This window comes from Strix aluco, chromosome 1 (genome assembly GCF_031877795.1).
Source record: "Strix aluco isolate bStrAlu1 chromosome 1, bStrAlu1.hap1, whole genome shotgun sequence".
Lineage (NCBI taxonomy): Eukaryota > Metazoa > Chordata > Aves > Strigiformes > Strigidae > Strix > Strix aluco.
The window spans coordinates 92,151,098-92,178,198 of record NC_133931.1 but is presented as its reverse complement, the minus strand read 5'-3'; the positions used below and the strand labels follow the sequence as shown (position 1 = coordinate 92,178,198).

At 41.8% G+C, this 27,101-nt stretch overlaps 2 protein-coding genes across 2 annotated transcripts in view; one reads left to right on the top strand and one right to left on the bottom strand.

The window, feature by feature from the left end:
* The window catches only part of MYLK4 (myosin light chain kinase family member 4), an 80,015-nt gene extending 67,768 nt beyond the window's left edge, over nucleotides 1-12,247 (bottom strand). The window contains exon 1 of the mRNA XM_074827080.1: nucleotides 12,129-12,247. Within this exon, the coding sequence (XP_074683181.1) occupies nucleotides 12,129-12,184 (56 nt within the window). The 5' untranslated portion in view covers nucleotides 12,185-12,247. The remainder of the gene's footprint in view (nucleotides 1-12,128) is intronic.
* WRNIP1 (WRN helicase interacting protein 1) lies at nucleotides 984-26,664 on the top strand. The gene is made up of 7 exons (XM_074827067.1): nucleotides 984-1,564; nucleotides 11,017-11,208; nucleotides 12,191-12,435; nucleotides 19,051-19,280; nucleotides 24,350-24,505; nucleotides 25,357-25,436; nucleotides 25,883-26,664. The coding sequence occupies exons 1-7, from the start codon at nucleotides 1,004-1,006 to the stop codon at nucleotides 26,156-26,158; spliced, it is 1,740 nt and encodes a 579-aa protein (XP_074683168.1). The 5' UTR covers nucleotides 984-1,003; the 3' UTR covers nucleotides 26,159-26,664.
* The last annotated feature ends 437 nt before the right edge of the window (nucleotides 26,665-27,101 follow it).

Genomic DNA, 27,101 nt, shown 5'->3' with positions numbered 1-27,101 from the left:
TCATTTGCAAACCAGCCATTTTCAAAATTTAAGCCTGGGGACAGGTACCATTAGCCAGTAGCCTGACTTGTTTACCTCCTAATACATCTTGACATTAGCCTGACCTGAAATTTACAAGCTGGGAATGATTATGTAATGGTATATAATTAAACCTAAATATATAATTTAAGAAAGAAAACAAGATGTAACGTGGAAAGAATTACCAATGGGTCAAGTTCAGGTGGCAAATTAGGATGCGAATGGTAGCGCTTACCATGCTTTTCTTTCAAGTACAACCTGCCCTGCATTCTGCGCAATACAAGAGTGTATTTTATTTAAAAAATATATAATAATAATGATTTATTGGTAGCTCTTCAACTGAGAATGCTAAGTTTCCACATATTTCAATGACCTACCAGGTGGACCCCCAAATACAAGAGACCTTGACAATATTTATCAATGCAACCCCAAAGTAGCTCCACAGCGCTTCAGGCCATTTGAACAGGGCCGGCGTGGCCTTGCTCTTCTCTCACCCCTTCCCCAGGCTTGGCTGCACAACCTTGCCGAGGCAGTGCGCTGGCTGAAAACCCACACACCACAGAGCCAGCAGTGACAACCCTGCGCTGCCCTGCAATTGGGGCCTGCAAGACCACACAGATACCGCACATCCCAAATAGATTTTTCCAGCATTTTATGTCAAAGTAGGAAAACAGCAGCAGAGGTCACAGCAGCAGAGGTTACAGACACAACTAAGGGTGGATGGGGCTCTGCCCCGCGATGCCCTATAAATGCAGGGGCTGAGGGCAGGTTCCCCTCAGAGCGCCATGTTGGCACCAGCCCGCGGGGCCTTTTCGCCCAGCCGGCAGCCTCCGCGCCCCCTTCCTCTCCTCGAAGCCCGCGGGGCAGGAAAGCGGCGTCCGCTCCCCGCTGTTAGGGGCGGAGAGCGGGGCCGGGCGGACTACAGCTCCCGAAGGGCTGCGGGCGCCGGAGCCGGCGGCCTCGCTTCCTGCCCTGGCCTCGCCTCATGGGCCGCCCGCGGCGGGAGCCGATGGAAGGTACCGAGGAGGAGCGGCTGGTGCAGTGCCCCGTGTGCCTGCGGGAGCTGTCGGCCGCGCACATCAACTCGCACCTGGACCGGTGCTTGCAGGCCGGGGAGGGCGAGGCGGAGCCGGGCTCGTCGCCCCCTTGCAAGTGGCCGCGCCTCGCCGCCGCCCCGCCGGGGAGCCAGGCGGAGGGGGAGGCGGAGGATGCCCGCCCGGCCGCCGGCCTCCCCGTCTTCTCCCTCTTCCACAAGGGCCGCGGCGGCGGGCAGAGCCCGGGAGCCCCCGGCAGGAGGAGCGGGGCGGGGCGGGAGGAGGCCGCCGTGAAGCCGGCGGAGGGAGGCGCGGCGGCGGCGGCGCCGAGTGGGGCGAGCCTGGCGCAGAAGCTGGAGGGGAAGCCCCTGGCCGAGCGGCTGCGGCCGGACACGCTGGACGATTACGTGGGGCAGGAGCGGGTGCTGGGAGCGCAGACCCTGCTGCGGTCCCTGCTGGAGTCCCACGAAATCCCCTCCCTCATCCTCTGGGGGCCACCGGGCTGCGGCAAGGTGAGTGGCGCCGCCGGGCCGGGCCCCGCCGCCGCCGCTCCCGCCGGGCCCGGGCAGGCGGCGAGTAGCGACCAGCCACCGGCTCGCACCGTGCGGCCGGGGCCGGGTGTTCAGGCCCGTCTCTGCTTCACGGGCTTTCGAGGCTGATGAACTTAAAAGGTGGGGTCTGTTTATTTTCGAACTCGCTCTTTTTTTTTTTTTTTTTTGTCTTCTTGGTTTCTTCTGTAATGACTTCATGTTAGATGGTGCCCAGTAGTTTTCACTTGAATTACAAAAACACAACCTGCCTCCTGAATAAAATAGAAGTGGTTCACCCCCACCAGCCCCACTCCCTGCACCTTGCACTTTGGTTACGCAGGCACCTCTTGGTTTCAGGTCATTCAGATTTTGTAAACTCTAAAGCTTAAAAGAAAGCTTAAAAACAGCAACAAGACAATCTATAAAAACGTCAAGGAAATGGGATGAAATACCACCAGATTACTACAGTGCAGTTTGCCAGTGTGGGGTTTACTTTAGCCCACAAACCCAGCCCCTGACAGAAGGCGACTCTGGTGTGGAAGGGAGCTAGCGGCGGCCAGGTACTCATCCACCTTCAAACAAACACTGTGAAACAGATGCTTATGCAGGATCTGACTGCTGCACGGTGTTTTACGATACCAGGGACAGACTGCGGTGAATCCCAAAAGGTGCTGTAATTAGAGCATAGCAGTGAAGGGATCCACAGCTGTAGTGAGAGAAGGACCAAATGAATGCCTCAGGTGTGATCAGGGCAGAGCACTCAAAGATCTTGCCTTTATTTTGTCTTACTCTTCTTTTGGATTTGGTGGGGGGGGGGAGGAGGGAAGCTAAGCAAGCAAAACACATGGTTATCTCTGTCACTCTAACGTGTGCACAGCACTAAGTTTTGCATGTTATATATACAGATAGCTTGGCTATGTGTGAGAGCATGTGTGGGAAATCGGATAGGGAAACAATGACTAATGAATAAACACTAGCAGAGAAGTTACAGAGCAGCAGCCTGCTCTTAGCATACTTACTTGAAGATAAAAAGGGACTTGGTATGTATGGTATTTGAATAATAATGCCAATTAATCACAGTTAATAAGGAGCAGGTAAGAGAATAATGGATAGATGGTTACTGTTAGGATGATGCAACAGGTGGTTTAGGCTAGATAACATACACCTGAAAAGAAACAGCTGGCGAACTTAAATAATTGCCACTTCCTTTAAAATAACAAGGTAATATCAGAGAGATCAGAGGAGATGAGGTAAAGAAGAGCTATTTTTAAAAATTCATTAAAGGGGAGGTAGATTGACTGCAAGATGGCTAGAGAGAGAAGTGGAATTGAATTCTTTAGTAAATAGGAATCCACCTTATTGAATAATTTGTTCAGGGGCCTGCTTCTGTATTTATTCATACTCTTCTGCCTTTGGTTTCTTGTAATCAGTGTCAACGGTGTCTGCTTGCTCTTTCTTGAAGCCCATTTTGATTAGAAAAAAGTGCTGTTAACAGTGGTAACAAAGAAAAGGCCATGTATAGTCTGAAAACTAGAACTGAATTCAGTGGCCTTTGGGTTGTGATCTCATGAACCCACCTATTTTTGGCTGTGGAAATGCTTTTTCATGAGCTTGTGACAGCTTACACTTGTGTTTCAGGTCTTCTTTGGGAACCTTCTGTGGTACTAAGACTGTCTTTGAATAACGGGTGATCTGTTTCATGCCTGTAATAACGCAGCTTTCACGCTCCCTTCTCATGACCCATCTTCCTCACCCATATACCTTATGTGGAGTTGTATTTAGTAAGCTTACTTCTCACAGATTTTAAATTCAACTGCTCATCAGTTATCTGACTTGCATCAAGACTGTGCCCTTTGCCCCATCAAGGAACAGTTCCACAATTTATCTGTTACATTTTCTCTCTCCAAGAGCTTAAGCTATTGGGTAGTTCATCTCCTTTCTAGGTTACTTCTTCTCAGCAAACAGTTTTGAGGCTCTGTGCTTTCAGCTAGCTTTTCATGGACCATCCAGTACTGACTGAACCAGAAATTCCTACTGCAAAAAGTTGAATGTTTCTCTTCACCTGTGCTTATCAGTATTTCTAAGACTGTGCTGGAGTATAGTTTCATCTTGAGCCCTCTTCCCCATTAATTGTATTGTCTGTCTCAGTCAAATGGCTGAAAGTTCTATCCTTTACTTAAATATTTTTTATTAAATTTCAGTCCTTACAGATTTAACATGCAAGGCAAAATAGCCCCCCTAAAGATGGAAAAAGAAATCTATGGTTGCCTGCCTGCCTCATTCACTTTCTCTTTGGGTTGTATGTATATAATATGTCTAAGAGAACATTTCATGAAGAAGTAGCCTGAAACAGGTGGAGGATGGGCAGATGAAAAGGAAGGCTATTTCTCTTTTTATGTGAAGAATCGCATAACTTAGTGCTTGAAACTTTAAAGATCTTGTCGAAGAGAAGTATTCTCACTGCCTGAGGACCTGTATGGACTGATCATCAAAAACTTCTTCTAAGTACAGTCTTTTTCAGTGGGGAAAACATTACGAAGTAATTGCGCGTTATGTAGGTTCAAATGTAACAAGCCCACATGCTAAGCTTTGCCCATCGAAGAAAATGGCCTTATATTAGAAGGTAGGTGCTAAAATAGGAGTGTAATTAGATAGATTGGTCAAAATTCAGAAGTGCTGTGTAAAATGGTTATAGACACCTTCACACTCCTGCTACCCATGGAATCTGGTTATTGCGGCCCATCTATGCTTTCTTCCGTTTCTACAGCCAAATGCCATGCTGACTGATAACTTCTTTTGAAAAGAGTAGAGCTGGACTAAGTAAAACAAATAAAATAACTGGAGATGGAATTAATCCTTGTGGCCAAATTTCAAATTAATATAATATTATCAATCTGGACTTTATGAGAATTAGTTCAACAGACTTTTTCTAAGCAAGAAGAGAGTAATCTTTGCTATTAACCTCCTATAAATACAGTATTGTAGGTCAAGTACTTTTGGAGAAGTTTTACCATGAAAGTAAAGCTAGGTACCAGAGTAAAAATGCATGTGCTTTGTACTGCTCTGCCCAAGTTGATTTCAGCCTCAGCTGCACTTGAATATTCAAGGAAATGCAATCAAAACTGAAGACACAGAAATAAGGGTGCTTCTGTTGTGAGTTTATTTTGAGTTTCCATCTGTGTTGAGTCTTCTTATTTTAAGGGAGTGTTATCTTGTACTTTCAGTTTGTCATCCTAATTTCTTAGGAAGCCAAAGTGCTCTAGGTAAAAAGGTTTTTGACTCTTTGGTTTTGTTTTTACTTTCATCACTATTGAGTGTTGAACACAAGAATGTATTTTCTGCTTTTAAGAAGCTGAGCAGACACAGGCCAGAAGAAGGAACGCTGCCTCAAAGAGATGCCGTGGTTATTAACTTAGTTACCTTGTTCATCCTGACTATGCAAATTTTTTTAAGCCTGTATGAATCCTAGGGTAATCTGAGTAAGCCATACTGTGATTTATGACACCTTAATGCTGGGATTTAGATTTTTGCTTGCCTGCCATGGGGCACCAATTTTAGTAGAGTTAGTGGAGGGGACACAGCGTAACTTGAGCACTGAATAATTTTGCTGCCACGGATACGGTTTAAGCCTTATAAACTTGAACATTCTGTATTTAAATATGGTAAACATTCCCTCTTATGTTTGCTGTTTAACAAGAAAAAAAGCAGGCAACAAGTGTCTGGAACCCGCTCCCTACAAAAGATAAGACAAAGAACATTCATGCATGATTTTCTGGGGTCCATATCTGCAATCTAGTACTAAGGTAAAATGTGCTGTGTTGATATGAGTGCAAGACATTAAAAACCCCATAAGTGGACTTTGGAGTTTCTATCAAATCTCCACTGAATTTGTATTTTATTTCTAGGACTTCCTTGTATTTCTTTTCTTTGTTTCTATTCGAGACTTTGCTGTATGACACATTGAAACACAGAAGCATGTCCAATTTACATAGTTTGCTCCCCCCCGTGTTTATCATCTCTTTCCTCTAGTGTTTTCTGTTTTGCTAATTCAAGTGATTGCCTAAATGGCTATTTGATTACTTGAGTGTATTTCACCTTTTCCTACTCATAATGCTTGGGACCTGATTTGAACTGTTTGAAGTAATGAGGTCTTTTGATCGATTACCATAAGATTTTTAACTGAAAATGTGTGATTTTTTTACAGTAACGTAGAGTGAAAGTGCAGAACAGCTCTGAAAAATGGGTTTGTCTTTGCAGTTGCCTGGGAGAAGTCTTTGAATACAGTGTGCTTGATTTTGCTTATCCCAACTTAAATCAGGAATAACTTAGGGTAGCTCTCTAGGAGGAGAAAACTGGAAGAGAAAATACAATTGTATTTGTAAAGCAGTTGGAATATAAGGAGACAAGTCTGGATGCAGCAAATGGAGGACAGCTCCATTTCAGTAAACATTATGCAATGACCTTGCATCTGTTTATGCTTGGCTGGACTTGGATTCTGGAAGTGCTGTAAACCACATGCTGTGGTTGTTGTTCAGTGACACCTTACTCCTCCAGTAGTCTCACAGTGGGCTATTTGGGGTGTGAGGAACCAAACAAGATGGGTAAGAATAGCATCTGCCCTTATATAAATGCCAACTGCTGCCACTTTTGATTGTGTTTATAGACAGTGTCCCTGGGCCACATTCATCTGCTATCCTGCCAGTTTCCTTTAGACACAACCTGGTTTATCTCCTGTGATGCAGTGCGGTAGCTTGGGGTCAGCTCAGCACTGTTGTGTAGGACAGACCCCAGCTTAAGCTGCATCCTGGGGAACTGCTCCCCTGGCTGGCATCCAAGGATGCTGGCACTGGTGGTGTCTCACTAAAGGCAGTGAAACAGAGTGTGGCCTTTCCTGACTGCTTGTCAACCACAGTATGGCCTCAAAGGGTTGAGGGTGAGGAGAGGCCATTGATGGCCATGTAAGCAAAGACAGGGAAATCCTGGCCAGAATAAAGGAAGAGGCAAAAATACAGGGAAAGTCAAGGCTAGAGGGCAGCAGAAAAAAGCAGGATGCCAGTTCAGAACTCTGATAACGTAGCTTAGACCCTACAAGTCTATAGGTGTAGCTAGCCTGTTGGGCTTGTGTTTTGCACTAAGCTGTCAGTCTTTTGTCATCCCTGACACAAACATAATTCACACTGTGGTTTGTTCTGGAACAAACCAGCAAAGGCACTTGGTGGGGAAGCCTAGATGCCAGCTAGATTATCCCTGCTCAGCAATAATCCATGCTGCACTGCAGCCTATACACTAGTGCAGATCTGTGCCACATTGGCTTTGGTCACCTAAACGTGGCCGAGCAGACCATACAACCTTCCAGACTTGTTGGGAGAAGCATGTATGTTGGAAGGGCCCATCCAGGTGCAAGGAGAGCTCTTGCCCCAGTGTGATCCCATAAAGTGTAGTATGAGTATCAACTTCTCATGAAAAGGCTGCGAGAGGTGACAAGGGCTGTGAGTCTGCAACAGAATGACTGTGAGCTGTTCTGCACACCTTGCAGGAGCTTTCTGACATGACTGCTGAATGCAGTGTAGATGTAACCTGAGAGGCCACGTGTTTTCTGTGACCGACATCTACATCAGCTGTTTTGCTAAATTTATGCAATTTAAGAATGAATAAAGAAAGTGGCTGTGAACAGGCAGATCCCTAAACAAGTTCTATCTGATCTTCCACAAGAGTGAGGTAAGAATGACCTTAGGTTTCACAGTCAACTTCTTGACTGGAGTCTTTTTGACTATGATCTGACTGTATATGCTAATCTCTTCCCAATTTTTTCAATTCCACTTTCTGAAAAGAGCTAGGCAGTACCTGTCTTTACTCCTGGAAGGGGCCTTGGTGAGCTAATGCCGTGGGCATAGTTTAATAGCCTGGTAAAGACATGCAAAAATGAAAAGACCACCTTACTTCTAAGTGGGTAATGTTAGTCACTGAACATCAGCATCAATAGGATGGGCTTAATTTGTACTTGCTTTTTACTGTTTTCTTCCAGCCATGGGTGTGAGGTTGCATTGAATAGTGGCAGCACAGAGAATAGGGAAATGGGTTATCTCTTGCAAAGAGAGTTGCCCAGTCAAGGAAACTTGGGGATATACAGAAAATTTGTGTCTTTAGTGCAAACATCCAACTAACCAGATCAGCAAGTCTGATTGCCTTATCTGCTCTGACAGTCAGAGGTGTGTGGAGCCAAGCACACTTTGTGGGTTACTTTTATTTCATCCATAACTCGTATCAAAGCCTGGAAGAACTGGTAGTATAGTTGCTGGGAGCGAGCTTGTTTGGCTCTTTGTTTGTTGGGTTTTTGTAAATCTGGGATGGTTGCAGCCTTTTGGGAAAGGATATTCTCATTTGGGCTGACATGAAGAAATTTGCCGGATGCTGGAGGAGAGTTTCAGTAGTTAAGTGTTTGTTCTGTGTGTAATGGATCTGGAAATAAGTGACCACAGGCTCAAGTTGAAAGTGTTATTCATTGGTAAGTAATGGTTCATGAGTTTCTTGGTGGGTGTGTTTCCACGTTTTGGAATCGCTCCTTATGATGGCACTTCTTTAGTCTGAACAGATAAGTCAGTAAGGTCTTGCCGTTTTCAGCACAAAACTTGAGATGATAGGTGTGAGTTTGGACAGTTTGGTGGGATAATGAGAGAGAACTGAGAACGATTTCTGAAAGGGGCAAGGATATTACACTGTGAGCTGTGTAAGGTGGAATTTTTAGTGAAGTTAGCAGAAGATTAGTTTGCAGGATCACTCCTATTCTCATTGATATAAATGCCACTTAATTTACAGGAAACAAAACTTCTGCTCCTCCCCATAAGAAAAAAACCATGATCTAAAGAAACAGCACCTGTGTAATAAAAGGAGCAGAGTATTACCCTGTTCAGATTTCCTCTTCCTGCTTCTTGTGCTCATTCTGATACAGATGTATTCATTTTAAATTGCAACATCAGTATCACTATTTTAAAAGAATTTATTTCTACTATAGCAATTAAACCTACTTCAAATTTTATTTCAGATGATGAAGGATATTCAGTATGTTTTCTTTGCCTTATTCCATATTGGATTTTTAATTTTCTCCTTAGCCTTCAAATACATTGCCCCTGAATTTAGTGAGAGAAACTAGGGGTTTAGCATACTAGTTGCAGTTCTTCTGTGTAGTGCCTTCATATTTAGGCTACCCTGCTTAAGTCTCAACTGATTACATGTTCCCTAGGTTGTAACCTGATGATAACAAAGAGGGAGAAAACAGTGTAGCATGTTCCTGACTTTTGTTCGAGGTGGTAGGAAAGAAAGCAGCATAAAAAAAAATTGAGCTAATGGGAAATAATAGGCTTTCAGAGAAATAGGGAAAGCTTGACCTGTATGTGATGGGCAGTTTGACTTGTTGAATGATTGATTGTGCAGAACAGAAGGAAGAAGCCATGAGCGTGCCTGTCCATGTCAAGCACTGCTTTTGAAAGGCAGTGTATGTTACTCTTATTACAACCTTAGCTGACCCAGAAATTGGCAGAGCTGGAGTGGTGTATGCTGGCTGAGAGCTGTGCAGCAGTTTTCAAGTAGATTCTTGGTCCAATAGTAGCTTTCAAACAAATATTTTTGTAATTTTTTTCTTAAATTAGGGGTAGAAGTATGGACTCCTGTGAATGTGTTTGAAAACAATTCCTTACTGCTTTTTTTTAAACTACAAAACTATCTGTGACCTGGTGAATGAGGGCCAGGATGCAGTATGAACTACAAGTTCAAGTGAAGCTGCAAGAATAGCCACTTGATTTTTTTAAAAAAATCTTTTTTTCCCCTCTCACCACTGCCACTTTTAGAGAAGAAAGAGATAAATCTTTCCTTTTTCATCCTCAGATCAAGGCACTTTTGTAAGGAAACACCACCTTTGGTTTTATTTTGTTAGCTTAGTTTCAAAAATAGTTTCACTTTTGTTTTGTATTTTCCCAGATCTTCCTGATTTCTGTAGGCTTTACTGCAAGCACTTTCCAGTGTGTCTTTCCTGTCTTGTCTCCTGCAGCGGTACAAGGAGGGGAGGGGCTGGTGCTTTGAGCTCCAAGGGGTGAGAGAGGATCTGACATGGGATGCAAGTCTTGTATCAGGATGTGAAATGACACCTCTTCTGAGGACAATCAGGAAGCCCTTACTAAAACTAAAGCAAGAATAAATAGTGATACATCCTCCCCCTTAGCCTCCCCTTTCCCATCTTGGGCTGGTTGCCATTTCAGGAATGAGGACATCCATTAAAGAGACAGAGCAGTGCTGCAACACCACTGGTAGCTGTGTGGTAGGTGGTTGCTTCTGCCTGCCACAGGATCAGCCTCCCTGCAAGAGGATCAAGTTGGCAGCACCAGCTGCTTTAACCTCAGTACTTGGAATATCTTCTGAAGTGGTTTTGTCTGCACCTGTCCCACTCCTCATCTGCTGAGGCTGTCCTGCCTTCAGTCTCCTTAGGCTCCTCTTTAATAGAAGAGTGAGCTCGATGGAAGAATCACCTGTTTTTCTCTAGCAGTACTTTCAAGTAGAGGTAACTCTGCCTGGGACATGCAGATACACCTGCCTTTACCAAGGGTTGTGAAGGAAAGTCTGAAAATTATGCCTGTGATGTGTTCAGGTGTAGTATCTGCCTGGGAGGTAGCGCCGGAGGTTGCTTCTGTGCATTGGTATGCTCAGTGAGATTCCCTATATTCTGATTTTATGGAGTTGTCTATAAGGAAAGAAAAACAACATAGCTGCACACTAAAACCAGCCAACAATTTGTTCAGTCAGCTCCCTTTTACTCCTTGGGGCCACAGTTTGTTTACTGTTGACTATTTAGATATAAAGAGTTACATTTTCTTAACCATACATATATTTTTTCAGTACTAACATTCTCATCCTTTTGGTAGAGAGTGGCTGTCATTAATTTCATTTTTATGTGCGGTGGAAATAGCAAAGGCATTAACAGCATTGTAGCTTTTTATTTCTTAAATGTGCTTGCACTGTAACTCTTCTGCAGGTGTCTTGGGATAGTGCAGCTCTTTATTCATTAACATACTCTACAAAATAGCTGCACAGTGAATTGCAGTCAGCCCTCCTTCTGTGACAGAAATGTATTTGGCAAAGAGTTCTTCCGTGGTAAAGGAGACAGCTGTCATTGCTGGCCTTTTCAGTATTGAGACTGAGTAGGTCTGGTACGTAAAAGTGCAGGCATTAGAAATGCAGAAGTGGATTTGGCAGCTACCTCTAGCAGGAAGTTCTAAGTCTTCTGTGTGCTAGAATAGCATGAACTAAAATACCTTACTGTATAAACTGTCAACACTGTCCCTATGTCCAGAATATATAGCTTTGTTCTTTACATATTTCATTCAAATGAGTACTTTCTGTGTCCCGAACAATTTTTACAAAGCTTTCTCCTATTGCTGTTTCAGACTACGCTGGCACACATCATAGCCAACAACAGCAAAAAGAATGGCACGAGGTTTGTGACACTGTCAGCCACAAGTGCCAAGACAAATGATGTTCGAGATGTCATCAGCCAAGCCCAGAATGAAAAAAGACTCTTCAAGAGAAAAACCATCCTCTTTATTGATGAGATCCATCGTTTCAATAAATCTCAGCAGGTATTGTACTATACCGCTTCTTGAAAAAAGCCTTTGCCAGCACTTCTGTAAAATTTCCCTCCTTAAGATGATAGCTTACTTCGGGCTTTTGATTTTAATGTTAATGTTTTTAGTAGATGAATTAGGCAGAGGCATAAAAATTAAATCCCATAACTAACTTCCAATCAATTTTTAGTTATTGTGATTCAAAGATTTAAGTAAAAGACTGAGCTATACTTATACCTGACTGTTTCTGCAGAGTCATGTTAGGAATGTTTGCTGCATGCATCTTCAGTTCAGCATTCTGCATTACCTTTATAAAGGTCTGGAATAGGAATGTGCCGAGGGTGTGTGTGTGTTTTAATGTTGTCCCCTTTTCTCTGTGAGAAAAGAGAAAAATAAAGCATGGCATGGTACTTTGAGATAACACGCTGTTGCAGCCATCACTTGGTTTCTTTTTCCTTTTTCCTTTCCTGGATAAAAGTTTTCTTTAGTCATACTATAGAAAGCTTTGAATTCTGTACTACATGTTACAGTTTTTATATTGAACCATACTGCAATCTTCCTATAGTTTTCTGAGCTATCTTATAGAATTATGTGGGGAATTGTAGCCCTAAAAGTTGATAGAGTATTTAAAAGTAGCCTTACTATATGGCTTATTGCTTGGCAAACATAAGATACCATGAAATTGCCTTATCAAATAAAACAAAGTCACATAAATAAACTGAAAATTTTCAGATTTTTGACACTGTTTCTTTTCAGCTGGTAGGGTCATTCTCAGTGCAAGCATGAGTTAAGGTGAATAGTCTGTAATGTGCTGTGTGCATGAAATTAAATCATTTAGATAGCTGAGTAGATGAGCTGCCTTGTCAGTGAGGTTATTTGTCATATCAACAGGGAACCCAAAGATTCACAAGATGCAAAAAATGTAGCCTACTCACATGGGATGTTTCAGGTTGTCATTGATCGAGATCAGCTTTTTCTGCTTCCCTCCCATCCTCAGGACACTTTCCTTCCTCACGTCGAGTGCGGGACAGTGACCCTTATAGGAGCGACCACAGAAAACCCCTCCTTCCAAGTCAATGCTGCTCTTCTGAGCCGATGCCGGGTGATTGTCCTGGAGAAGCTTTCAGTTGAAGCGATGGAGGCGATTCTGATGCGGGCTATCAGGTCCTTAGGGGTCCAGGTTTTGGGCCAGAGCAACCAGCACAGCAGCTCTGCGACTGGCAGCAGCAGTGAGAGCTCGGAGTGAGTACTTTATGGGCTGCAGGGTGTTAACGCACACAGCCCGAGGAATTGACTGCCTGCCAGGGAGAGAATGAAGCAGTTGGGGGTGGGAAGAGAAACCCTAGCCACTTCTGATAGTAAAGAAAAGAAGTGGCAGCATATGGCAGGGGTGGGTGGTGACAGGAGAGAGAGAATTCAAAGCACTGGCTCTCTCCATCCAAAACATAATCTCACCGTCTGGATTAGGAGAGAGTTTTATACTTGGATCTGTAGCTCCTGACTCACCCTCCCAGGATATTTAAATCCATTCTGCTGCTGAGGATTTGCTGTGGAAGCCTGTAACTGGGTCTTTGTCATGTCCTAATGTGTGGTACTTCTTGCTACTGGTTGTAAAAGCATCATGTTGCCGTTAAGTGGTGGATGGGGCATCCCCTCTTTAATTTGGAAGTGCCTGACAAAAGTCTGTTGTTTTCTGAGAAATTTTTTTAAAATAAGATCAGGGAGGATACTACTGTTCTTTAGATGCAGGATAAGTGCTGTGGTGTGTTTTATGACATGCTGTGGGGAAAGGGGGCTGTTACTGTGAGGTGTTAATAGATTGTTTTAAGAAAAACTTTGTTTTTCCTCTGCTCCTTGCTTCCAAACCAGATAGTCACGTTAAACATTTGGGAGAGTTTTGGGAAAAACAAGGTATCGATTTGACCGTAGGGGATATTATCTGCCTTCTGAAATGGCCAGCTGGCAAAGTAGCATAATGCTTGGCACTGCGCTACTTGCGTGCAAGTTACTACACTTCTTTCATGTTGATGTTTGTCTATACTTCTAGTAATTTGCAGTGTATTGATAAGGTGGTAATTGGGCAATCACTCTGAAATAAATGAGAGGGAATCCACTTTGTCCTTTAGCTTTATTACAGAATGTAAACACTAAGAATCGCTGACTTGAACACTGAGGTCAGGGCGTGGAAGGGTGCCCTGCCTCATGGTTTACTCATCTGTAGCTTTTACGTATTCTACAAATGTGAATTTTAGAAGAGACGGCAGTACTGCATGTCAGCCGTAATGTAATGGCACAGCTGTGGTTGTGGCTACACCCTGACTGGGGTTCGGAGACTTTCCTTTCAGTGCAGGATTAAAGTACAAGGCATAGTTTCAGCTGCAGTTGTTTGGGTTTGGGTTTCGCTAGACTCTCCGTATCTGTAGCCTTCCGTTAGCTATGGATGATTTAAACAGCATGGTGTGGTGCTTCGTCAAGCTGAAAGAAGTCTGGCAGGCAGATTGTCAGAGTAGCACTGTTTCAGAAATCTGTCCGTGAAGAGAGAGGGCCCCACTCCAATGGCTAACGTGTGAGCCAAGCATTTAAAAATAAAAGTGGGGTTCAGAATTTAGGAGCATTTGTTGCAGTTGTGTGTTAAGTTTTTCTTGTCTTTAATGCTGCTATCTGGGTCTGGTGTGTAGTTGATAAGTACTGTTGCTGATGAGTTTTCCTTTTTATAAGTCATTGTCCCATACTGCCGTTCCAGTTTTGGTTGTCTTGTTAATTCTTTCTTCTTGCTTCGCTGTCAATACCATTTCTGCTCCTTCATTTCCTCTCCACCTACTACTCTGAAGGAGCAGCTGTGTCTCATCTTTACCTCTTCACCTCCCTGCCTCTGAAGCAGGACTGTCATTAGATGCAGGCAGGTAACAGTGTTCGTGCTGTCCTGAGGAATAAATGAAAGTCACCAATTACAGTTGAATTGGTTGTTCACTGTGCTCACCTTTGTTCCAGAGTTAGAAAAGGAGCTGTAAGGCAGCATGTCCCCAAATGTGGGGCATGCCCACTTTGAAAATGCTGCAGAAATCTAGGCAAAAGGCACAAGAAAGGCGTGCATTGAATTTTGGATTTCACTTCCCATCCGAGTCTCCCCTCCCAAACCACAGAATTGTACTATGAAGTCCTGCATGTGCTGCTTGGCCTCAGTTAATCAGATGGTCTTGGTATCACATCACTTGTCTGACATGATGGCTGACCTAGGTGAGATTTTGAAGAACAGGATGATTTTCTGTGGTCTCTCCTATTACCTTGAGGAATAAGGTGAGGGTGAATCTTTCTTAGTCTCTATGGGCATCTTCAGTGCTCAACAAGAATGCAGCCATCGCTGAGTGATTCAACAGGTTTCATTGTTTCCGCACTCTGTGCATGTGCAGCAGTTATCAAAAGGAAAGTGTGCTCTACCCATATCTGTTTCCTTAAATTTTGTTGGTGGCTTTTTCTTATCTTCTACCATTACTGTAGGTTTCTGATAAGTTTAGGTCACCTCGCTTCTCTTTCATCCCACTGTGGCCTTTTCTTGCTGTAAAGCTGAAATAGAGCTAGCAGGAGGGTGTTACCTACTTTGGTATCTTTTTCTTTGTTATATCATCACACTCATGAAGCTCCTTTGACAGTTTTTATGTGAGGTACTGTATTTCTTTAGGATAAGATGTGCTTTGTGTTATATTTTCATCAACTTTACTGCCATTAAATTGTGCCTCTTAAAGCCTGCAGTAAATTAAGCTGAAAGATGGGAGAATATGAGAGGAAGAAACATACTCATGAAGAAGAAAAGTAAGGAGAAGTCAATGTTAAAGATGCTTTATATTGCTGAAACTTTGTGCTTTCCGCAGTTTATGCTGTCACAGTAACAGCACAAACTGTTCCAGGTGTACAGTGATATCCTACATTTGTACTGTGTCAGTGATGGAGAAAATAAAATTCTTTTCTTCGCAGAATCATCTAGGTTGGAAAAGACCTTGAAGATCATGTAGTCCAACCATTAACCTAACACTGACTGTTCTCAACTACACCATATCCCTAAGCACTATGTCAACCCGAAATTTTTCTTGCCCTTTTATTTTTATCAATCAAGTGCTGCCCTCAGAGTGGTATCTCTAATAGAAGTCAGACAGTAAACTGGATGATGGATTAATGTATTTGAAGTTAGATAGCACAGAAGGCATACAGCTGAGGGAGATGAAAGGTTCCCCAGTTCCCTGTTGGCAAGCCCGGACATCATGCAGTTCAGCTTGTTAGGGGCTGTATTACAAGTACTGACAGGTTTTGAATTCACTGGTTTTTAAATCAGTGTTGAAGATGGGCTTCCTTTGGGTCATCGGTGTTCAATACCTATTTTAAAATTACTCCCTTTTTTGGAACGTCCATCCAGTTTCCTTGCAGGAAATAAGAGTTGCTGGGTGAGAGACGACATTTGAAGACAATGCTGTAAGGCAATGAGCGATGCATATTATACTGCAGTGTTTCAGATGAAGAACTGTATTTGCCTGTAGAAGTGTTGCAGTCTTGTCAAGGAGTAAATGTAGTGAGAATAATTGCACTGAGGAAGTAAGAAAGTACTGATTTATATGTGAAAGAAGCAATATGTACTTTATCTCATGTTCTGCTCAGTTATTTTTAAATCTTTCATCACACAAGTTCTCCTTGCTTGGACTTCCTTATATTTACTTTCTGATACTGCTTACACCCTCTCGTCATTGGATCAAACGCTGTGCTGTTGTACAGGTTTTATGGGTAGTTCATCGTAGGTTTCATGTTGGTTCTTGGCACAAACTGTCTTGAGGGTGTGGAAATAAGGAGGAATTGGAAGGAGGAGTTATCCTGTAGTGGTAGTTTTCCATTCCTTAAGCTAGTATATCACCTTCAGGTCAGTGAGTGATGGATCCCGGGGCGTCCCTTCTGGCTTGTTTATGTTTTTGTCTCCAAGTATCATCAGTTACAAGGTACCAACATTGAGCATTGGCATCCAGTGGGTGTTCAGTGTTAATTTTGGAGAGTGAAAAATATATGAGATTGCCCATCTGCAAGAGGATCGGGAGCTTGGAAGGAGGTCAGAAACCATGGGAGTTATTCTGCCTTGCAGTTCTAGGGTGTGCAGAAGTCGGATAAAGTGAAAGGGTATAGGGCACTTGAGCTTCTGAAGACAGCATAGAATTGTAAAATACAGCGAGTGTCTTTTGGAAGCCAAGGTATTGAAATAATTGTCATCCAGATTTTGAAATTGGACTCCTACCTAGTGAAATTAAAACGTCAAAAAAATTGAATTTAAGATTTTGATTTCTCAGAAAAAATAACTGAATTCAGTTATTCTGAGTATAAAATGTTACTATTTTGAAATACTGAGTGTGAATGGAGCTGAGATTATGGAACAGGGAAGCATTATGTTATTTCCAATTAGTGATTCTCATCAATATGCTGTGCAAACAGCTTGTATGTGGAAATCATCTCCATTTTTTCTTGTTCTTTATCATGTCCTATATGTCGTGCTATTGTTGTAGACGTGAACGGGATCAGCCTAATATGTACTATGTTATTTGGAGCAGAATTTCCATTTCCAATATGTTGTATCTTGGTTTTCACCATGGAAGTGGACAACACCTTTGCTTGTAACCAGATTTTTCGTGCTTCGTTGTGCATATTTGTTTCAATTCCTGTAGCACCAATTGCTTGTGTTGAGTCAACAGGGCACTTAGAGTCCTATAGTGAAACTGAAGAGACAGGAATACAACTCAGCTTTGTTGCCCAGCTTCTAATTAGCAATAAATGGCAAAAGTACTCTGAGGCCTCAACTTCGTTTGGGACAGAATGTTCTTAGCTTCTTGCAAGGGTAGTACCTGTCTTTTAGTGCTCTCAACACTTCCCCTCCACTTGCAGTTGTGGGTATCGGTGTGAGGAGGTCTCAAGCACATGGTGTTCTTCTCTGCAAAAGTCAGGCAGGGAGTTTAGTCCTTGCAGGTGAAACCACCTCTTCAAGTCTGCCCTGCTGGTGTATCCAAAGTGCTTGCTCAGTGTGCAGCATATTTGGTTTTGTTCCCTGTTGATGGAGGTATGAGCACAGGATGTCTATGTGTAGTGCCTGCTGGGTTTTTAAAAAGGGCATTTGCTTTCTTTGCTGGCTTCTTTCATTGCATATAGAAAAATCTGGTGCCCATCTGTAGTGCTGAAGGGTGAATGTTGCTCCCTGATTTTCAAGGAATTTGATGCATGAGATACTTGACTGAATAAGTCCCTGTGCTGTTATATTCTTCTGCTTCCCTGCCCAAACATGAAGATGGTGTTTAAAACACCTTGGAGAAAGTGCGGTATTTTGGACTGCCACTGTGTGTGCGTGTGTAGGGTTTTTTTCTAGCTTTATCAAATACATGAGAAAAAAGGAGATGCAGATAAAAATAAGATACATATATGTATATCGATAGATTTATTTTTCCCACAGGATGTGATTCCTGCTGCCCACTGTCTGCAGCGTGGGTTATGGCCCTAGAAGACATTTGTCAGCCTTCACTTGCAGTGGTGTGGATTAAGATTGGAGCTCTACAAGTTCTTCCCTCTTATGTATGGGCATGAAAGGGCTCAAATACTGAGTGTTGAAGTTTTTTCAGCACCTATTGTCTTTTTCTTTTCTGTGACAAGTGCAAAGTAGGTTTGCAAGGAGGAAGAGGAGGCAAGTAATGAAGATTAGCGTTACGTGTGTCTGGGAACCCTGGTATTGGCTTTTTGTATACCACTGGTAATAACAGTAATAAATCTTTCTGGTGAATGAAGTGCAGGGCTGTTGTGAATCCTTAATTATTTGGCACACAAGGGCTTCATAAGAAATTGCCTGTCACGCCAAGCTTTGTGTGTTAATCCCCACTTATACATGTCACTCTTGATTTTCAGTCCAGTTACTAGAACTGGCTAAGTTAGGGCCATTACTTAATGCCACACTTTAACACCGCTAGCTGCTGTTTCCAAATCAAATCAGTTGTACCCTCTGCCTGACGAACACCTCAGCCGTTACCTTGTCTACATAACTAGAGTCTGAGGGTCAAATCCTCCACAGTGTGCATGTGAAATGCGTATGCATGGTTTGCATGTCTTTCCACAGTGGGGACTGCAGCCCAGCAGATGAAAATCTGGAGAAAGAGCTTGAATAGGTGGTGAGAACAGTGACTTGCATGCACTCAGATGCCTTTTGTTTCTAGTAACATATTTTTTGTATTGCAGTGACTAAGTTGTAATACCTGTTACCATTTTAAAAAAAGAATGTAGGATGCACGTACACTTTACAATGTAAACAATCCTTCCAATTGTTGCTTTTTGAATAACCTCTGATAGCAGCTCTTGCTGTTCTTAGGTAGTTCAAAACCTTATGCTAATTACTTTACACCTTGCTGTATTCTCCCACGTGCATTTAGATAGTTTCCTACCTTGTCATTGTCCTTCCAACAAGGAATTTGAAGTGCTAGCTATGAAATGCTGGTGGAGTGAAACCTTGTAAAGTTCAACTGGCTGTTCCAGAATTGTGTTCTGGCAAAACCCTAACTCTAGTTTCCATTGAATTTAATGAGATGAGGAAAAATAAGGGGGTTAAATAGATGAGAGCTCCTGCCCTACCTTTTTCATGTGCAATTATATTTAACATGCATTGGGACAGGAGGAAGAGGGGTCAGGTCCAACAGTGTTCTCCCATGCTCTGTGATGCTTAATCATGACCGAATGAATTAAGAACAAAACTTAAACCCAGCTCCCTCTCAACAAACTGTTTAAAGAGCATCTCTAGCATAATATGCAGGGAGAGGAGCATGGTGGAACTAACAGTGTGTGGTTATTCTGTTGCAGATTCCCGGTGTACATAGAGGAGAAAGCTCTAAGTACCCTAGCCTACCTTTGTGACGGTGATGCAAGGACTGGACTGAATGGACTCCAGTTAGCAGTTCAGGCCAGAGTAGCCACAGGGAAGACCACTCCTTTGAATATTACCAAAGGTGGTTCTGTAGATGGCATTCTGATAACAGAAGAGCATGTAAAGGAAGGGCTACAGCGATCTCACATCCTGTATGACCGAGCAGGTGAGTACCTGATAAGAGTTTCTGAGATGCAGCGTTCTCAAGAGCTGATAGCCTCTATGACTTCTGTTTCTTCTCCCCCTTTCGTAACCAGCTGTTCTAGTGAAACAGTGGTTGTACTGAAGTTTGGCCTAAAAATTACTTTACCTTTACAGTGTAGCAGGCTCACACAGAAATTCCTTCGAAATAGGGTTTCCTCTTACCACTTGGGAAGCGTAGGTTAGCTGAAAGACATATTGCTGTCCTGTGAACAGCTGCATGGCAAAATTATTTGTTCTTTAAGGTTATTAGAATATTGTCTTCTAAGATTTGCAAATGTAAAGAGGGAGAAGTAATTTGATGAGAAGGCTTATTCTTGGAGGGTTGGAAATCTTCCACTGCACTACTTCTTTGAAAGTCTTGGAAGTGCTCACATTCAAAACAATATGTTATGTGAAAACCTGAGCAGTTTGCTTTACTTTTAGAGTTGCTTTTTAAGGTAATGAATTTTGTAGCTTGTTTAGGGCAGGTCACATAAATCTAATTGCATTTAAGGCTTCCTAATGTGATAACCACTCTTGCTAAATTTGTGACTTGGCAATGTTAGACATCACAATAGTTGGCCACTATACCATTTTATATGAGAGGGTTAAAAAATCAGAGAGTAAGTGTTAGAGATTAGGTGAATCCCCTTGAATGCGTATGCTAGTTCTTCAGCAATACTTGAATCACTGTGCAGTATAGTATCAAATGATTATGTGAAGCAGTATTTGGAGAACTGATTGATTTTTGTTTTGCCACTGTGTCTGATAGGCTCAATTAACTGTCACTGCTCAAAACCTGTGATGAGAGGTTTCTTGAGGTTGTAACATATGCCTGCTTGCAGCCAGAATGCTACAAAGAGGAAATGATGGCTCATTGTCAGGAAAAAGTCAGCTGGGCAGATAGAGATATGATGGCAGCTGAGAAGTCGAGGGTAGGCAGCAGGAGGAAGAAGAACAATTTTACGGAGCCTGTGACAGGATGAAGTCGTGATTAGGAGGAAGTGGAAAATCTGACTGGTTTACTGGTGTGAGTCTCTCACGCAGTGTAGGTCCCTTGTGTGTTTGCTGTCGCCTTGTGGCCACTATCATGCAGAACTCTTGGCTGTGCCCATTGCTCCCAGCCCTCCTACGCCTATTTGCTCTGTTAGAGATGGCACAGAGTGCCTCTTCCCGAGGCTTGTGTCAAGTCTAGGAAGCATGTGTAAGCCCCTTCTCGGTGGCAGAAATCCTTTGAGTTCTGTGTAGAGTGGGTTTTTTTTTGTCAGAGATTTTCAGAGAGGGGTGAGAGTGGTGAAAATTCTGTTTTTCTTGGTTGTACAAATGCCAAAGAGCCTGCTACAGGTACTGTCACAGTAGCAGGTTGCCCAAGTACATGCCTTTACAAAATCTTTCTCTTCTGTGGAGTAGTCTGTGTCTCGATTGACCACTTTTATCCATAGAAGAGAGGGCTGTTTGTCCTTTTATGTACAAAGGGCTTCTGGATAGAGACTACTAAAGATATTTTTGTAGAATGTTTTAGCTAATACTTTTTGAATTACAGTTGTGGTGGTAGAATTTACAATCCTCTAATAGAAAGTGTTCAGCCTTATAAAGTGGAGGAACATGATGCTGTCTAATCATGATAGCAGCAGCATACATTTGAGTGTAATGTGTTCATGTAGAAAGCACAAAGTAATTGATTAGTGTACAATCAGAGTTGCATAAACATGGAATTTTGATTTTTACATAATGATTTCTTTTTGGTCACCTTCCACAAAATTTGCCAAATATGTGTGGTTGGGCATTCATTTATGTATTTTTGCCAAGTAGTCTAGGAAGGAAATTATTCATAATCCAGTCATTAGGCTATTGTTCTGGTCTCTGCAGACATGTAAAGACAAGGCCTTTGTGCAGATAATCTATGCATTTTAGCTGGAAGGACAAAGAAACAGCTCTAGTGAAATTTCAATGCCAGCAGCTGCCTGCAGCCCTTGCAGTGTGAAAGGAAACAAACTATTTAGTTATACTTCAGCTTGTAATTGTGTTTTTTTTAAATTTTGATTTTTGGAGAAGATGATGCAGCAACCAAGTTAATTAAAGTTTAACTGCATATGGACAGCAAATAGATTTTTAAGATAGAGTTATATTGTCTCTTCTTCCTCTTACGTATTGTGTGTCTCTGCTAACACTGATTTAATAGCAAATACAAAAAATAAATACCAGAATAATAGCAGGATTTTGTCTCGCTGTCTATGTGGTAACATAACTTCAGTTATGGTAAAGACTGGGAATGTGTTAAGATGAAGTTAATTTATTCTGTAATCTGGAACACTGTTGTTCCTTCCTCTTCTATGGAGGAGGAAAGAGAAGGTGTCTCACGCCATAATGTTTTTTGCCAGCTTTATTGTTTTCTGCTGGACCAGAATGAGAAGTCTTTTTATCCATGCTGTTGCTCTAGTCTTTCTTCCAAGGCTTTCTTCTGTCCTTTATTGCTGAGCAGTTGATGTTTACCTTTGGCTAAGACAGCAAACAATGTGAGGTGGGGGCTGTGATTTTACTTCTGACTACTACCTTACACATAGGGATTGCTTCAGAAGTCCAGATATTAATTATGGTCAGTGAATGAGGTCTTTTCTCTCTCTTCTACCAATAAGATCTTAGATAAATCAACATCTTAAATTAGCTGGAAAACCCTTTATGAGCATGCAAAGCAATTTAGGGGCATAAATCAACAAGATTTATGCATTTGTATACATTAGACACTAAAAAGTCCTGTCCTCCACAAAGCCTCTTGTGTAGTACCTTCTTTCTCTTTGGAAGGGTATTTGCCATTGTGGGAACAAAGAACAAATGTATTTTGATTCCAAAAACTCTTTAGAGTTTTGATTTCAAGAGGCAGTGATAGAAAACTGGCACGTGTTTGTCTCTCAACTGAATTGATAAGGCTAAAATCTATATGTTGGCTAAGGAGCCTGAGAGACAGAGCTAACAGATGAAGCTCTGTAAAAAGTTCTAATTTTTTTTAAACTGCTTCTGGTATCTCACGTAGAATATATGTAAACTGTATTTTTAAAAAGAAACATAAAACCTCTTTGTCCAAAGCACATAACTGTATTTTGCCTTTAATTGAAACTACATTTAAAGTACAGCTGCACAGTTTTTCTCAAGAAGTCCAAGTCTGGTGTATAAGTATTGTCATTATGTTGATAACTTGGTCACCAATCTTAACTTTGTGTGGAAGGGGATGAAGGGAGAAAACTGTCCCCTTTCTCAGCCTGCGTACTCTTAAGTCCCCTGCAGGTATGTGTCTCTAGTCCCAACTTATCTGCTGGATTCCTTCTGCCTCTCCAGCTGGTATCCCCAAGTATGACACTTTACAGTAGCCCAAACGGTGTAGAAAAGTACTCCAGCAAAAAAATCTCTGTGAGTGCAACCTCTGGAGATATTTAAAGGCTGTCTTCCTTACTTTTAAGAGACCAAGAGACGCCTCTACCAAGAGTACGATGCGAGTTCAGCTGCTTGGGTTTATTGCTACTAACTCAAGTGTTGTGACAGAGCACGAACATGCTGTTTGTGTTGGCACGAGTGATGACTGCATACCACAGGGCTCATTGTGTGGAGTCCTAGCAAAAATAGCTGTCTGCTGGCCTGCATACGCCGGCAACGCATGTGCTGAATTCCCCACAGAACCACACTGCAGCGTGAGCAGCAGCGCAGGAAGGTGGATTCAGTTTCTGACCTGGGAGGTGGAGGTCTTGCAGGCTTTGAAAGGAACAATTGCAGTGGTATGAGGGCTTCGGTTTTCAAACTCATGCATTTGGCCTTTTATTTTGCAGGGCCTGCAAGCAATGATGATGTGTTCTGATATAGCCCTCGGGCTGTAAATCCTTTTAGCCATAGAAGAAGAGAAATATTAACAGATTGCTGTGCATGCAGCCAGTTGCCTTTATAATACACAGTTAGCTGTGAGCCAAGGAATACCAGGCACTTTAAAAAATAAGAAAAGCAGATTGTGTGGAAAGTTTAACAACAATATTGCTGCAAAATACTCTCACAAGTTTAATTAAAAGAAATGCATAGGAATCAAAACCAGCTGCACAGAGAAAAATTGCAAGCAAGAAGGGGTCTCGTTCAGTGTTTGTAATGTTGACCCTTCTAACTGTAGGTCTAAAAGATCTGTGGAGTGGCTTTCTTTCTCCTTGGAGTCCATATGTAATCTTATATTAAACTTTAATGATAAAAAAAATTTCCTGAGAATTCTTTCAGTCTTCCCACTTCTTATTTAGCAGACTGGCTTTCAGGTTTTGGTTGTGGTTTTTTTGTTTCAGCTGCTTACAGTTTTCAGGACCTTTCCAGTAGTGCAGGTGTCCACAGCTGAACTCGACATTTCTTAGGGGTTTGTCAGGGTTGTGTGCTGCAATCCTGTTTCCTCCAGATTGTGTAATGTGCCATCACTGTGTATCCACAACAATGTTTCCTTTTTTTCCCTATATAATACAGCAAACTTGTGTTTGTTTTACTGCACACTTTATTTTCAAGTTTTAGTTGATGTGAAATTTCTTCTAAAATATCACTAGTGTATAGTACTGGATTTCTCTGATTCTTCTGTTGTCTTCTCAGAGTTGTGTGCATGTCCAAAAGCAATGGTCAGTGGTTTGTATATGCTCATACTTTTTGTCAGTTAGGAGATATTTATATAGAGTCTTATTCCTAACTGCTTAAAATATCCATTATTGTTTGTTTGTTTGTTTTTCTTTTGAAGGAGAGGTCATTAGGGTACCAAAACCAAATCGCTTACTTTCAGTGTTTAAAAAAAAAAAAAACACCTCCTTTTCATCTGCAGTTGCTCTGTGATGCTTATGTAGTTAGTGGAATGATCCATGTGGCAAAGCATGAAGGTGCTGAAAGCATTATTGAACTCTGTAATCACGTATACAGAAAAAGAACTTGAAAAAGCAGGTTATGTTTATGTGCTGTGATCTAGTGAAATATATTCTGTTCCCTTAAATACATTTCCCTTAATTTCTTCCTAACAGCTCTGTGTATCTCTTCTCTCCCCATTCTAAACAGGAGAAGAACATTACAATTGCATCTCTGCCCTGCATAAGTCTATGCGAGGCTCAGATGAAAACGCTTCTCTTTATTGGCTTGCTCGAATGCTTGAAGGTGGTGAGGATCCGCTCTATGTGGCAAGGAGGCTGGTGAGGTTTGCAAGTGAAGATATAGGTCAGTATTTGCAGTATTTCATGTTGGAATGTTATGTTGAATGAAAATCTGACAGGCTTCTGGTTTCCAAAAAATTGACTTTTGAGGAAAAAACAACCCCAAAACTGCTGTATGCAAAATAGGTACAAAATACTGAAATGCTCCACATCCAACAAAAACTTTTTATACACAGAGACCTACATGTGATGGTGGTGTGATGATTACCAATTGCAGGAGAAAGAAAGCTTTCTGAGGTCAGGTTTTGGCAGGGTATTAATGTGTATTCTTTTAAAATCTGGTGATTGTAGGTCACTGGTAAACTTGTGTGACTGAAAATGTGTATTTCAGGGATGTCTGGTTTTTTAATGACTGTGGAAGGTGAATGCCTACCTTGACTTGCTAATTTCAGATTTGATAGCTGGCTCCCTAATTGTGAGACATCTTGATTGATGTACCCCAAGTAACAGATGCAGCAACATCTGGTGGGTGAAGAGTTACAAGATCTGGGGAAGCTATGTCTATATAGCAATATTTCCCCATTTCTTTCTCACTTCCAAAAATGTAAATGAATCATACACTGGCAGCTGCCAGCTGTGGCAAAAGATTCAGACTGTAAATCATACCCATGATTTAGAGATTTCTTTGGGGGGAGGGGGAGATGGGGCAGAAAGAGGAAGGCTGCGGATGGATGGAGTACATCTTAGGTATAGCAAAGTACCAGACATTCCAACATCTGAGAAAGCAACTTTGAAATGTGCATGGATAAACTTCCCTCTCACAGGAGGGGAAAAAAAGGAAAGGGGGAAAAAAACCCCCCACAATAGCTAAAGTAAACTGACTTTCACCTGCTTTTCTCCGATCCCTTTTTGTAGGGCTGGCAGATCCTCTGGCTTTAACACAAGCAGTTGCTGCTTATCAAGGCTGTCACTTCATTGGAATGCCAGAATGTGAGGTAAAGGCTTCATTAACTCACTGATTTGAAAATACTGCTAATTGTAAAATCTAGTGGTAATTATAATTTAGTTACTTATTTATTTGGCACTCCCCTTCTCTGACAATTAAGAGACCATTGTAGCTCTTAAAATAGATGCCATAGTTTGAACTTAAATTCCCCGCATATTTGTTATTAAAATGTGGTATGTGAACTAATGTAACTTTGCTCTGTCCATTTATTTTTCTCTGTTATAAATAAGATATATTCTGATGTTCTAAATTAGCTATTCTTTTTTAGTAGCAAAAATCACAAAGAACTGTGTTGTTATTAAATAATAATATTGCAGCAGCAGGCAGAGGTCAGTTAAAAAACATAATGTCTGTCATATTACACAAACAACCTGAATAACAGCTTAAAATAGCTTAAAAGAAGTCATTTAACATTCTCCCTTTTCTTCTTTCCAGGTCATTCTAGCACAATGTGTGGTATATTTTGCCAGAGCACCAAAGTCTATAGCGGTATACAGGGCATATAGCAATGTCAAAGAATGTCTGAGAACGCACACAGGACCTCTGCCGCCTGTTCCGCTGCACCTGAGAAACGCCCCAACAAGGCTCATGAAGAACTTGGGCTATGGTAAAGGCTATAAATATAACCCCATGTACCAGGAACCTGTAGAGCAGGACTATCTACCGGAAGAGTTGAAAGGAACAGACTTCTTCAAGGAACGAAAAACGTGACAGCCTTGCTCTGAATGGGTTTTGATTTTACGACTCATACATTTGTACTGGGATGTAAATTTCCCTTATAGGTTTAGCCACCTTTTACTGTTGTTGAAAGTATTAAACCACTGAGCCTTTCAGATACATTCTTCTCCTTCTGGTTTTGCTACTGTTATTCTGAAGGTGTTTTGTAAAGAATTGCAGTTAGGCAGTATAGAAATGAAAAATTAAGCTTTATCAGTATAGTGTTGTCCCCTCTGGTCCAAATGAAATGGAGAGGAAATGAGAGACTTGTATTTCTGTCTCTTGCAGTGAGGCAAGGAATGTTATTGTGCTGCTCTTTAAAATCAATATCTATTTCAGATTTTGAGAATGTTTCTTTTCTGCAAAAATCGTAAATTGTACCCCCCTGCTAAAATACAGTAAATAAAACGTAATTACAGTGTAATCCTTGCTCTTACAATGTTCCAGAGACTAATTTTGTACGACAGCATTTATTAAACCAATAAAGTTGTTAAAAATAATGTCTATGCATTTGTTTAAATATTCTTATGTCAGCAGAGTGGTTTTGAAAGCTTGAGGTTCCTTTAACTTCATCATCCCTACTTTCCAGAATATGTTTAAATCATTTGGGAAGCAGAATAGGCATGAAAACAGCTGAATTATGTTAGTTTTTGAAGCTGTATCACTTAAAATTTTTATTGTGTGATGAGCTTTTGGTAGGTGCTTTCAGAAAGGAGATTCCTGGTAGCAAAACACACTCATGTATTTCCAGTTGTGCTCCAGGAATTCCATTAGATTTGAATTGGAGAACTGAAAGACACAAATTGACTTAGTGCTGTTATAATAGATTTTGGCTTCCTCTACCTACTGAAAACATATCCACATCCAAGATTGCTGTTGACTGAACATTTCAGTAAGTGCAACGTACGGTCATGGCAGTGTCCCTGATGTTGACAAC